Source organism: Rissa tridactyla, chromosome 15, assembly GCF_028500815.1.
Source record: "Rissa tridactyla isolate bRisTri1 chromosome 15, bRisTri1.patW.cur.20221130, whole genome shotgun sequence".
NCBI lineage: Eukaryota > Metazoa > Chordata > Aves > Charadriiformes > Laridae > Rissa > Rissa tridactyla.
Window position 1 is genome coordinate 2,940,023 of NC_071480.1, and position 13,834 is coordinate 2,953,856.

Below are 13,834 nucleotides of genomic sequence, written 5' to 3' on the forward strand. Positions count from 1 at the left end.
CCTCTCCATCCCCGGGGGGTCCTGTGCTCCCACCTGTCCCACTGCCCTGGCCTCCCCCTGCTCCCGCTGGCCCCTCTGTGTCCCCTGGGATGGGAGCATCTCCCTTTCCATGGCAGGTTTCTTTGTGGGATGGGAGTTCCCACCTCCCGTGCACCTGGAGCTGGCAGCAGTGCACGGCGGCACTCGTGACACAAGCTGAACCTGCTTTATCTGTGTCACGTGCTGAGCACATCCATCCAGGGGCTCCTGCATGTGATTTTGCAGACGGGGATTGTTGCCCCCGCTGGCTCTGGAGTTGGGGTCCTCCCGTCATCTCTCTTTTGCCCCAAGGGCCACACTGAGAGGCGTAATGCTCCTGAAAATGCCCTGTCTTGTTGAGAGGATGCCTAGTAGCTGTCAACTGCATCTGTTAGGGGCAAGAGGGCAAAAGCAAGAGAGCAGGGAGGAGGAGGAGAGATGAAGAGATGGATCATGCTTATCATTTCAACCTTATTAACCCATCGTGCCTCTTCCTCGCAGCTGGGGAGCGCCTGTGGCCGACAGAGCAGGGATGTCTGAGGCCTCGTCCAGCAAGGAGGGACCCCCGGCCGAGTGCCCCGTGTGCTACGAGAAGTTCCACCCGCTGGAGGCCATGCACCGCCAGCTCAACTGCGGGCACACCTTCTGCCACGACTGCCTGGTGAAGTGCTTGCTCTCCGCCAAGCTTGACGGCCAGGTCCAGAGCAGCATCATCTGCCCATCTGCCGCTACGTGACTTTCCTCAGCAAGAAGGCAGCTCTATGGCCGCCCAAGGCAGGCACCAACCTCCGGGCCCTGGAGATGCCTCTGTCACCTTCCTCCCTGTCCCATCTGACCAAATTGGAGGCCAGCAACACCTTGGTGGTGCCCAGCCATTTTGTGATGCTGGTGCAGAGCTTCGACCGGTGCTGCAGCACGGGGAACAGCCCCATGGACTCGCAGGGGGTCCCAGGAGAGCTGGCACGGGAAGCCCACATCTTTGTCATCAGTGACCATGGGATGCCACTGGTGGATGTGGACTGCAGCTCCCTAGGGAGGAGAAGCAGAACAGAAACACGAAGCTCGGTGTCATCCAGCTCGGCCCTGGGGGTGAAATGCTGCCAGTCGCCCATCGCCCTCGCCGTCCTGCTCATCTTGACGGTGGCCATGCTGGCGGCTGTGCTCCCTTGGCTGCTGCTGGTGAAGAGGGACTCGTAGCAGGGATGGGATCAGCTCAGATGCTGGAGGTGTCACTGATGCTGGGACAGAGCTAGGGCTGGGACCTCTCTCAAAAGATCCCATGAGAAAGTCCAGAAGCAGCTCCGGGTGAAGCTCTCTCTCATCTGGCCAGGGACTGAATGGACATTCAGACCTTTCCGCAGATCTCCGTGTGCTCACAGTGTCGTCGCTGGCATTTTCTGCCTCTTTTGGTTAAAATGTGGCTGGTCAAACCCTGCTAGTGGGTTCCCCTAGTGTCTTAGCAGAGAGCAGGGTTTCTCCTCCTGCACCCCGTTGAGGAGAAGTAACTGGACTCCAGACGATCCAGTGTGAATCAACAGAAGCCGTTTATTAAGCACCGATCATCATCTTTTATACCCTGTGTTGTAGCCGTACACGTGACTCGCTTATTTCTGATCAGCCAGTTACACTGTCCACGCGCTGTGCATGCAGTTCGTTCACACATCAGATTGGTTACAAGAATTCGCATAGTAAATTGCTTAGTCATTAGCACAACATGTTTTCTGCCTTCTCAGTTCCCGTTTTTCCCATGTACTACTGCCATCTTCTACCGCCTGTTTTGCTCTTAATCTAATCTCTCACAGTAGGGAGGCTGGCTCACATGGCCGTTTTCTCTCAGATACATTCCTACACATCCATACTTGGTCTTGGATACAACTAAGAGCCAAAGAAACTTTGTTTTGGGTTGTACCAAGTGCATTTGTGATCAGCTGATGGTCCTTTTCACCTGTTTCTTCCCACTGAGGCAATATATTCAATAAAAGCCATTGGTGATTTCCCAATGCTGATCGAGAGGACTGTAGAGGATGTTTTAATTTGGCTAGATCACTAGTAGTTGTGACTAGTTTCTTTGCAAGTATCTATACTATTTAAGACTCCCAGTCCTGTTCCTAAGATACCAGTCACATCTCTCTTCAGTCGTTGTGAGGTGGCAACAGTTTGTCTGTCCACGTACAGTTCATCTAAGGTTCCTGTAAGACACAAAAGAAAAGGGAATCTGCTCGGTCTTCTTTGAGCGACGGGGTCCAAAAGGGGGCGAGATCCACCGGGTGCTGATCCGTGTGAACCGTTATCACTTTGGATTGCCTCAGGAAGGGGAAGGGTGCTGTACCACCCTTGTAGGCCTTTCACTGTGTTGTCCCCGGTAGCTGATTTGAAGCTGGTGGCCATAGTGAGGCCAGAGATAATCTCCACTCCTACTAGGATGTCTCTTTTCTCACCTGATGATCTCAAGGGCCCAATACAATCAATTTGCCAGGAATGCCACAATGGTTTCTTGTCCCGAATGGGTAAGGGAGGCGCCTTACTCGGATGATCTTTATTGAGCCGTAGGCGACATTGTGAACAGGCAGTTACTACTTGTTCGCACAGTTCAGCTGATACAGGCCACCCCCGGGCTAGTCCTTCCTGATACACATCAGCACGGCCTGCGTGGCCACGCTTAACACGTAACCATTCGACTAAGCGTTCCCTTTCCCACCATCATCTACAATGTCAATTTGCTGCAGCCGCGTGAGGCTATCTACCTGTTGGTTGAACTGAGCAGTGATCGAGTTCGAACGATCATGACCTTTTACCCAACCAATGTGCAATGCTCTCTGCCCTCCTCTTTCTAACAGTTGCTTCCAACTATCTGTCTCCCAAAGTCGGACTCTGTTCACTTGCCAATCGTTGGCTGTCCAGTGTCCGATCCATTCAGTGGCTCCTTTAAAAACAGCATATGAGTCAGTGTAAATGTGAGTAGCCCCATGTCGTGCAGCTAGTAGGACAGCTCTGAGTTCCCCTACTTGCGCGCTACCTTCTCCTGTTTCAATTGCTCTTTCCACCGTTGCTACTTCCAGTGCTACGGCTTTGTATTTCCACTTATTGTTCTCACGGTGAGACGACGCATCAGTAAACCACGCTCCTGTAAGATCGCTGCCTTCTTTCAGAGGAGGTGCTTCTTGGATTGGAGATGGTCTGTTTGGTGGGGATTGGAACAATAGGGCACCATCTATATCCTTCTGGAGCTTGGATACTTTAACACTGCCTTCAGAGATTGGCGTGATTTCATTAATGCCTTCGAAATAAGCATACCACTTTCGAACTGTGGGTTTCGGGGCAATGCCGGCTGGTGGTGCTGTCCCTTGACGGACCACATCTAGGAGACGAAAAGGGCCCCGAACAACCACGCTTTGTTCTCTCCTTATCTGCTCTGCTCGTTGCAATGCTCGCACCAGGGACAGTAAACCCTTCTCAAGGTCTGAATATCTGCTCTCAGTATCATTGAAGGAGTGAGAGCTAAATTCTAATGGTCTCTCCGGTCCTGCTGGTCCCTTCTGCCACAAGTTACAATGAGAACCATGTTCACTGAAGCCCCATTCCACATGGACAGGGTCAGTTGGAGGGATGGCGCCAAGTTGTTGGAATAACCTTAGCTCCTTTATTAGCAATTCCAGTGCATTAGTATGTTGTTCAGTCCACTCCCAGGATCTACCCTTTTTCAGCAAACAATAAAGGGGGCGAGCAATGATGGAAAAGCCAGGGATGTGTTTACGGCAATAACTTAAAGTTCCCAGAACTTGCTGTAACTCCTTCGTGCTGGAAGGATTCTGTCCATGCTCTATTTTTTTCAGGGTATCCTGAGGGACAGAAGCAGCTCCCTTAATCCACCAGACCCCCAGGAATTTAACTTCCTCTGCACGTCCCTGACACTTTGCGTCTGGAATTTCCAATCCTAAATCCGATAATGTTTTTTGGATGTTTTGCATCATGTCTTGTACACTTTCTTGGCTCTCTCCCCCTATTAGGATGTCATCAATATATTGGTATACCGTACATCCCTGTGAAACAGGAATCGCTGATGGCACTTTAGCTAAAGCATTAGGAGCAATGGTGGGGGAATGCTTGTATCCTTGTGGAAGTCGGTTAAAATATATTGGGCTCCTTTCCACGGGAATGCAAACCGCGCTTTGTCCTGCTCAAGGAGGGGAATCATAAAAAACCTGTCTTTTACATCTAAGGCAGCCATCCAAGGATGGGCAGCTCCTTTTATCATTGTCACAATTTCCGCGATATTCGGAACCGCAGCGGTCAGGGGTGCAGTGTTGGCGTTTAACTTTCGGTAATTTACTGTGAAACGCCATTGCCCGGTTGGTTTCTTTACTGGCCACACCGGTGAATTATAAGGCGAGTGAGTGCTCTTAATGATGTTTCTTTTTTCTAAATCTGATGCCACCCCGTCTGCTCCTGCAAGTGCCGCTGCAGGCAGTGGGTACTGTCGGATGTTGGTAGTTTTAGAGGGAGGCAAAGGTAGAGAAGTTTCTAACAGGCCCAATTTAACTGTGTCTAATCCTTTTTTGCGTCCTGCAAAACTCCACACAGTTCCATTCCACCCCTCGTGTAGTTTCGCAAACAACCTAGTACAGGGAATCACAGATGTTGCATTCTTCGCGTGCCAGCTGCGGCTGTATGCTACCTCAGAAGCCTCTGGATTTTAGGACTTTCCTTCATGTGTGAACAATGCTGTATTTTTGTATTCTTGGCCAATTTAGTAATTATTCCACTTCCCTAAAACCAAATCATATGACTAAGCCGCTCAACAGTTGCCCAAAAGCTGCACCTGGTTGCCCAGGGGCTGCAAAACCTGCCCATGGAGGGCAGTAGGTTGTCCAGGGCAGGATCTAGGATGCCATGTGAGGGTATTTTCTTGCCCAGGGCTGGCCCCGGCTTGCCCATCCAGAGCAATGCGTTGCCCAACAGCTGCATCAGGTTGCCAGAGCGGCTGCAGGGAGTTGCCCGCGTAGAACCCGGTAACTGAGCACCCTGCGCCAGCGGCAACGCTGCCCTGGTTCTGTGACACAGAGGGCACTGGGGATGCTGCAGTGTCTGGCAGTGCTGCCACCCAACCTGACAGCACAGCACTGAGTAGCAGCCCCCCCCGCACACCCCCAAGCCTCTGCAGGGTGAGTATGTCCCTGAACTGGGAGGGAAAAAAACAGGTCATTCTCCTAATCCCCCTCCATATCTCTTCTGTCCTCTAAATGTACCCAGATGAGGTGGTCGGGGGCTCCTGTCGTTGTGTCCGTGTTCAGGGGTGGCACAAAGTGTCGCCCTGGGATGGCTTATCCCAAGGGGGATGCAGGGGCATTTATTTCAGCTGGAAATGCAGGGAAAAGTAGCCCTGGGCCGTTCCCAAGGGGTTTTCCCTCCCTTTCCTAAACGTGTGTCTGTCAGTGTCTGAAAGGGCAGAGTTTATTTGTGGGGGTGGGAGCCAGGGAAGCTGCCTCCCACCCTCCCAAGGCTGTTTCTCAGGTATAAAGCGGCACGGAGCTAGGGAAAGCGCCGTCATTTATCCCTAGCCGGGAGAAAAGGGCTGAAGGGAGCGGTTTGTGGGAAGCGGCACACACGGTGGTTTTTGTTGGACCTGAGCGCAGACATTTCGTCCTCGGTTCTGCCAAACTGCCTCGGAGGGTCGTGTTTGCGAAACCTTTTTTTTTTGCTAAATTTGAGGGTGTGAGTTTCCCGCTGCCTGTCCCACAGCCACTCCCATCAGGGATCTTGCTGTAGCACACCCGTGTCCTCGTCTTCCCCTGGGGCTCCGAGCCAGGCTGGGAGCAGTGGGGACGGGACGGTGTTAGGGGAAGGACACGTCGGGCTGGCTACAACAGCCGTATTCAGGGACTTATTCCTGCCCGTGGGTGACACTTGTAACCTCACAAGAGCTTCGTACCGAGCACCACGTACCCCTCCGGAGTGTTTGTCCTCAGATGAGGTGTGTTTGGTGGCCCCCTGCGTTATATGGCTGATAACCATCGATTGACAGCCTCAAGCTGGAGAGGACAATATGCAATTCTTGGTAGCAAAATCTTCATGTGTGGCCATTCCTCCTAGGGCTACTGCAAGGCTGGTGTTTCCCAAGCGCTCTGAAAAGACTGTGGGCCATCTCCTTCCCACGCACACTGATCTTACACCAGGTGAGCCATCGACACCTTTCCTCCTTTGCAAGGCAAGAGGCGGCCCCTCTTTTGAGGCTGAACTAGGTGTGTGGGGGGCTCAAATTTGGATATAGTCCTGCAAAGCTCAGCTCACCTGCAGGCTCCTCACTCCAGCATTTAAGGCAAGGGAAGATAGAGGGGGTGAGGATGGAGTCCCTCACCTACCCACAAATGGCGCTGGGCCGGTAGCAGATGTGTGTCCAAAAGGGACGCAGCTCTCGGGGCTGGGAATGGAACTTTTACAGAGAAAATGACCTCTGGAGTATCAGAAGATCAGCAGATACGCCAGCCAAAAGAAACAAAGGAACAGCAGAGAAGGAGCAACTCCGGTTTGACTGGATTGACAGATTTAAGGAAAAGGAAGGCACGGTATCTGTCATTCTCCTTACGGCCGTGATTTGTCTTTCTCCGCATTCCAAGACCTGATGCTAGACACTAACAACAAAGTCAAACCCTTTTATATACAAATGTTTGGGATGCTGTCAGAAGGGATTTGTTTTCAAGGGGTTTAGGCCTGTTCAGGCGCTGTGAGGGCGCTCTGTGCGTCGCTGTTTGTGTTTGAAGTTGCGGGTGTTGCTGTAAGAAGTAAGGCAAGTGCAGGAGGTTGCTGAGGTTGTCCTCTCTCTCCTCCTCTGTGCAGGACACGGACGGGACACACGAATAGCAGCGGTGGAGCATGGAGTCTGTCGGCTCTCCCTTACCAGCAAAGTTCACCCATCCCAGAGCCATACCCACCAGGTTTCTCCCTGCCATCCACACCATGGCGTCAAGCTATAAGAACCGATTTCCTTACCGCCCCTTGCCTCAGAGCTACAGCCTCCCCTGGATGCCCAGCACCTACTACAAAACGGCTGCCAGCAAACCAACTTTGGCTGCCTTTTCCAAGAGTTCCCAGGGGATAACCGACGGCGAGAAGCTTCCATCTGTTTCCACCAGAACCACCGTCTTCACCCGCTACACCCCTGAAGACTGGTACAAGTCCAACGTGACCAATTACAGGGAGTCGGAGACCTCCCAGAAGAACGCGGAGCGCCTGAGAGCCGATACCTCCCGCATCATTGACCACAAATACCAGCAGACCAAGAAAACGCAAGTAGAAAGCACCAAAAACCTGGGAGTGCGCGCCAATGACATCGCGTTTTGGAAATCGGAGCTCTGCCATGAGCTAGATGAGGTGATCGGGGAGACCAACGCGCTCACAGAGGTGAAGACCAGGCTGGAGAGAGCCTTGGTCGAGGCGGAGGCCCCTCTCCGGGTAAGCACCTGTCCCAGCGCGCTGCAAGCTGTAGCCTACTGCTGAAACATCTGCAGCCCTTCAAACGTCTCATTAAGTTTCACTGCAGCTCCAGAACGTCTAGAAAGCTTTTATTGAGGCCATTAGTTAAGTTAGTAGTAACCAAACCCCCCTTGCCATCTGCTGGATCCCCTATCAGCACAGGCTGAGCACGTCAGAGCAGCGTTTGCTTAACTCAATATTTTTAGAAGCCGTACATCCAGAATCCCAGTTTGGGAGACAAAAGCCCATGTCTTACCACAAGGCTCTGGCGAGGTGGGCATCAAGGCTGACACAGGTCCCCCGTTTCAGCTGTGGCTGCACCAGGGACACGTCTGCTCCCTCATGATGGTTTAATGCTGATGTTGCAGCTCGGCTGCTCCTTGTCAGCAAAACCAGCTGCCCCGGGGCACTTTTTTCCCCTCTTGTCATCTCCGTGCCCACCTAGAGTTTCTTTTCTTACATTATTGGAGATGGGGACAGTCCCCATAGAGAGCCCTGCCCCTGCAGCCAGCGGTGATGGCGTGTCCCCAACAGGTCGCTCAGGAGTGCTTACTTCACCGGGAGAAGAGGATGGGCATCGACCTGGTCCACGACAACGTGGAGGAACAGCTCTTAACAGTAAGTTGGGTAACTCAGATCATGCGTTGAAGCTATTTTTACCGTATTTCAAAGTTATGGGATTTGGAGCACTGATCACCTGCCTCCAGCAGCCGGAGCTTCACAAAGGCAATGGGTTTGTGCTGAAGTCAAGTGAGCTGAGAGCAACACACTTCCTCCAGTGGAGCTGAATGTGTCTCAGAAATTCAGCCTGGGCATTTACACCGAAGTCAAGTCCATCTCCTCTTGTCCCGTACGGATGGGATTCCTCCTGGGGAGGAAAACATTTTGGGGGCAAAAAGGGCAGGTGCTGCTCTGGGGACGGAGGTGTGTAGTGGTCCAGGGAACCACTCTGCCTGTCCACACCAGGATGTGTCCCTGTCCGTGCAGTGGGACTAACCACCGCTTGACACTGAGGTCAAGGTGAAAAAATCCTTATTGACCCACCCTGAAAGGGAACACAAAGGCCGTGGCTGCAGCCACAGCACCCTTCTGTCCCCTCCAGGGCGCTGGGCGCAGGCTCAGCTGCGAGTTTTCCTGCCTGTTTGCTTTGGGCAGGAAGACAAGCAGGCAAGTTCGTGCTGTGTGCAGGGTTGGAGAGGTCCAAGGGGAGGAGTGTGACCAGGACGAGTGAGGATGGACACTGATGGACACATTCCTCTTTTGCCTTTGCCCAGGAAGTCGATGTCATCAGGTCGTGCCAGGAGAAGATGCAGCAGTTCCTGGAGAAGGTCAAAGCCCAGATCACGTAAGGAGGAGCTCCTTCTCTCATGTCGTAGGGCTGATGTGCATTTGTGGTCACAGCAGAGCCCCAGCAGAACCCCAGCAGATGTGAACCCCCAGAAGAAGCCTGTCTCTCCCCACACCCCGCAGGCGTAAAGCCCATGGAGGCTCCATGGCATGCGGGCGGTGATGCTCGTGGGAGGACAGAGCTGCGTGGGGGGCCGGGAGCTCCTGTGGGGAGTGGAACGGGGAGGAAGCCATTCCACCCGTACGTCCCCACCGATGGCTGCTGTTTGCATGTTGAAGGTCCAACCGGGTGGCCCAGCAGAATCTGGAGAAAGATCTGGCCAACAAGCAGGTGGCCCACCGGATCGACGACAGGTGCCACCACCTGATGAACACCTCCCAGGGCATCAGTTACTACCGAGGGGTGGAGCAGGTGGATGCCACGTGAGTGCACGCTGTCGGTCCCCAGCAGCAAGCTGTCCCCGGGATACGCGGTGCCTCTCCCTGGCAGGGAGCTGCTTGTCCCCAACCCAGATCCATCGGGCCTGGAGACACCTCCCTCAGCGCGGTCATTTCTCTCCGCTCCCCGGAAAGGGAGCACAACCCTCTGCTGACAGTTGGATGCCAAACATCCAGAGGGTGAAAGCCAGTCCCACCTCATTAAACATTCTACCAGGGGTTGAGAGATCAGCCTGCCAAGTAATTCAGCGGAGCACCTCTGCTGAAACAACTCACTAAGTTTATGCATATTTTCAAAGATGTGTCTTAGTTGTTGCCAGGCGATGTTTATACTTTTCAAGGACTCTTTTCACCTTCCCATAGAAGTGAGGAGGAGCATAGGCAGAACAAGGGAAAGGCCAATGGAATATTCCGTACCATAGATGCCATGCTCAGGATATAAATGGGGGTTGGTGCGGGGTGGGAATATGCGGTCGGGGCTCGGGAAGGTGCCAGTTCACAGGGTGGTGAGAGTGACTTGTGTCATTATTATTATTGTTATTATTATTATTATTATTATTATTATTATTATTACTATTATTATTATTGTTCGTTTCTGTTACTGTTCTATTAAACTGTCCTTATTTCCACCCATGAGTTTTTCCCTTTCCCTTTCCCCTCCTTTTCTCCCTCTTCTCCCTTCTGGGGGGGAGGGGGAGAACTGCACCAGCGCACGCGTGGTCCTGGCTGCTGGCTGGGGTTAAACTATGACATACAGTCCAATTAAAAGTGTAGATTTAAGCTATAGTGAATCCACGCTGCTCCCTGGAAGGGTCCATGCCTGCCCACATCCAGCTTACCGGGGGCCTCTCCTTTTCCCCGCCAGGATCTCGGTGCCGCAGTCCTGGGCCAAGTTCACCAACAACAACATCCTCCGCTCCCAGAGCGAGCGGGCGGCCTCCGCCAAGCTGCGGGACGACATCGAGAACCTGCTGGCGGTGACGGCCAGCCAGATGTGGCGGCAGTTCAACGCCGTGAACGTCGCCTTCACCAACCGCATCGCCGAGACGGCCGATGCCAAGAGAAAGATTCAGACCCACCTGGCCAAGGTAGCCTGAACCCCTCCCTTTTGGTGTGACACTGTCACTTCCCGGTGACACCTCCAAAGGGCGACCCTCCACGCAGACCTGGCCCCAGCAGAGGAACGGTCACCACAAGAACCTGGTTATAGCATCATTTAGAATCATAGAGCCATAGGATGTGTTGGGTGTGAAGGGACCTCTCAAGGCCACGTAGTCCAACCCCCTGCAGTCAGCAGGGACATCTTCAACTGGATCAGGTTGCTCAGAGCCTCATCCAGCCTGGCCTTGAATGTCTCCAGGGATGGGGCCTCCCCCACCTCTCTGGGCAACCTGGGCCAGTGTCTCACCACCCTCAGTGCAAAGAACTTCTGCCTAATGTCTCATCTAAACCCGCCCTGCTCTAGTTTAAACCATTGCCCCTCGTCCTCTCGCTACATGCCCTTGCAAACAGCCCCTCCCCAGCTTTCTTGGGGACTTTCTTCTTGGAGCAGGATGAGTTGGCAGTGTAATTTCATCCCAAGGGATACTGCCCTTTGCTCATCCCAGCTGACAGCCTGCTAGCACAGGGATTTCCAGCAGAAAATGCCAGCGCTACTTGCATCAGCGCTAGTTACTTCAGAGGCGCTGGCTGCCCTGCAGAAGGTCTTTACTGGGACTCTGCTGGGGTGTCTGCTGTGGGGTTTGCAGCTTTGCTGCTCCTCCAAGGACGTGTTTTCGGTCTCAGCACTCTGTGGTTGCTGCACAGGTATCGGTGTGTTTGCTCCGCCAAGCAGATGAAGTGGAGATCAGCCATGGGCAGCAGGCTCGCACCACTGGCTCTCATGGAAAGCTGCCTGAAAAGTGCTCGGCACAGATTAACCGAGCAGAAACTGGGCTTGCAGCATCGCGGGCTGGTGCCACATCCTTCAGCGAGCATCCACCAAAAACCTGCCCTCTGTTAGTTGCTAGTGATGGACGATCAGTTCCTGCAAGCAGTAATTTTGGGGAGCGGGTAATTCAGTAGATCCATCACTGCTCCAAAACCTCCTCTGATGTGACAGCAAGAGCAAAGAGAGGCTTTTCCCCGCAGAGAAACGGCTGCTGGATCTGTGCCTCCATCTATGGCAGAGTGAGAGCAGTCTGAGCCCGGGGTCTGCTAATTGAACTTGGTTTTTTTCTGCAGATGGATGGCAGAAAAGGGAAATCCCGTTGCCACTGGAGAATATATTTTTTAAATTTATGCATGTGTTTCTTTCTTACGCCAGACAGTGCAGGAAATATTCCAGACCGAGAGGAATATAGAAGCCATCCAAAAGGCCATTAGGGACCAGGGGCCTCCATTAAAGGTGGCTCAGACCCGGCTGGACGAGCGCACTCGGAGGCCAAACATGGAGCTGTGCCGGGACACTGCCCAGCTGCGGTAAGGCAGGAGCGCGGGGCCGGCGGGGACCTCGAGGGCTCACGGGTGGTAGCACTGGGGAGCATCGCTGGATGACAAAATTAATCATGGGGGGTTGGTTTTTTTTCCTAAAGAGTCCTTCCAGAAGTGCACCGACATAATCAAAAGCAATGAGCGGGTATCCCAGCCTTTGGGTGCTGGGAGAGCTCTGCGCCCACAACGGAGGCTGTACCCCATGGCCGGGGGCGGCCTGATGCCACCCCATGAGGGGCTGGATTTTTCCTACTTGCGTCAACCCCGTCTTCTCTCCTGCCTGCTTCCCGGCGGCTGGATGGGCTCAGGTTTGAAGGACAAGCCCTTTACTCTCCAACAGGCTCATGCTGAGAGCTCTTAGGTCCTTCCTTTTGGGTAACCGCAAGGGTGCAGCTGCTGTGCAAGGTGCTGTGTCCAGTGCTGGGCTCCCCGGTTCCAGAAGGACAGGGAACTGCTGGAGAGGGGACAGCAAAGGGCTACCAAGAGGATGAGGGGACTGGAACACCTCTCTTGTGAAGAAAGGCTGAGGGATTTGGGTCTCTTCAGGCTGGAAAAAAGACGCCTGAGGGGGGACCTTATCAACGCTTATCAATACTGAAAGGGGGGGTGTCAGGAGGATGGGGCCAGGCTCTTCTCAGTGGTGCCCGGGGACAGGACAAGGGGTAACGGGCACAAACTTGACCATAGGGAGTTCCACCTAAACACGAGGAGGAACTTCTTTGCTGTGAGGGTGGCAGAGCCCTGGCCCAGGCTGCCCCGAGAGGTGGTGGAGTCTCCGTCTCTGGAGACATCCCAAACCCGCCTGGAGGCGTTCCTGTGCCACCTGCTCTGGGTGACCCTGCTCTGGCAGGGGGTTGGACTGGGTGATCTCCAGAGGTCCCTGCCAACCCCCGCCAGCCTGGGATTCTGTGCACCACTCGGAGAAGCAGTGAGGGCTGTCCTCACCTCCCCTGGGGACACTGGAAATCCTGTCAAGGACAGAGGGAGCTCTTTGGCATTGCACCCCGAGGGGCTGTGGAGGATCAGGCACCCTGAACTTCACACCTCCTCCTGGCAGCCCGCTGGGTGAGGCTCCCTGGGAAGCCTTTTCAAAGCAATTTAAACCCAGCCCCAGAGCCTGTTTAGCATCTCTCACGCCATCCTTTGTTCCATCCTCCACTTGTTTCACCTTCGCTTTTAGCCTCTCCCAGCTGTCCTCTTTCGCTGCGTGTGCACCCGTGGGTGTGGGGAGGACCCTTGCACGGGGAAATCCAGGAGGGGGAGCCAAGAAAGCCACAAAATCGAACAGGAACGGGAAACCACAGCTGCTCGTCCCTCTGCTTGGTGGCACCACCTGCTCTGGCAGACGCGGCTGCGCGTTGCCGAAGCCTTCGAGCAGACGTTCACTGTGCCTCCGCGCCGAGACCCCGAGGAGCTCTGTCCTCAGCTTCCCCATGGATCTGCCACAAACAGGGGGGGTCCGAGTGAGTCTGAGCACGCTGAAGGGGGAAAACCCATGCCCCAGGGGCCCATCAGCAATGCCATGCTAGAAACCACCCACGTGATGGGACTTCTAATGAGGGCTCCTTGCTGTTTTCCAGCCTTGTCAACGAGGTCCGTGACATCCATGAGACGGTGCAGACTCTTCAGCAGCAGCTGAGAGACAGCCAGGACACCTTGCAAATGCTGGTTCGCTCCAAGGCCGTCCTGCAGCACGACCTGGCCGTCAAAGCCAACTCCCTGTTCATCGACGAGGAGAAGTGCATGGCGATGTGCAAGACCTTTCCCAGCACCGCGCGGCTGCTGGGTCCCATCTAGGCTGGGCTCAGCCCACCCCACGGCATCCGTTGCCAGAGTTATCAGTTTTCTCTATATGTTATAAATAGTACACGATTAACCTTCTACTTCCTGATGGAAGCCTGGCTACAAATTAAATTATCGCTTTCCATGTCACATGGTCTACCAGGAGTATTTTTTTTTTCCCTTTGGTTTTTCTCTTTCCACTGCTCTTTCACGGTGTGCCAGAAAGTAACTGAAAATATCCTGGATGCAACTAACAGCAAATCCACCCACGGGGATTCATTCCTACCCATTCGGTCTGCGATTTTAG

The 13,834-nt window shown here is 53.8% G+C and overlaps 1 protein-coding gene and 1 pseudogene across 1 annotated transcript; both read left to right on the forward strand.

Annotated features, from left to right (window-relative positions):
* The first annotated feature begins 550 nt into the window (after nucleotides 1-550).
* On the forward strand, nucleotides 551-1,215 carry LOC128918141 (RING finger protein 222-like; annotated as a pseudogene).
* Nucleotides 1,216-6,888: 5,673 nt separating this feature from the next.
* Nucleotides 6,889-13,527, forward strand: LOC128918151 (tektin-3-like; the record flags this gene model as incomplete). Its single annotated transcript, XM_054222052.1, has 7 exons — nucleotides 6,889-7,467; nucleotides 8,023-8,106; nucleotides 8,763-8,833; nucleotides 9,115-9,258; nucleotides 10,139-10,361; nucleotides 11,579-11,733; nucleotides 13,326-13,527. Coding segments are annotated over exons 1-7 (1,458 nt in total), but the record flags the coding sequence as incomplete, so codon positions are not given.
* Between the last annotated feature and the right edge of the window lie 307 nt (nucleotides 13,528-13,834).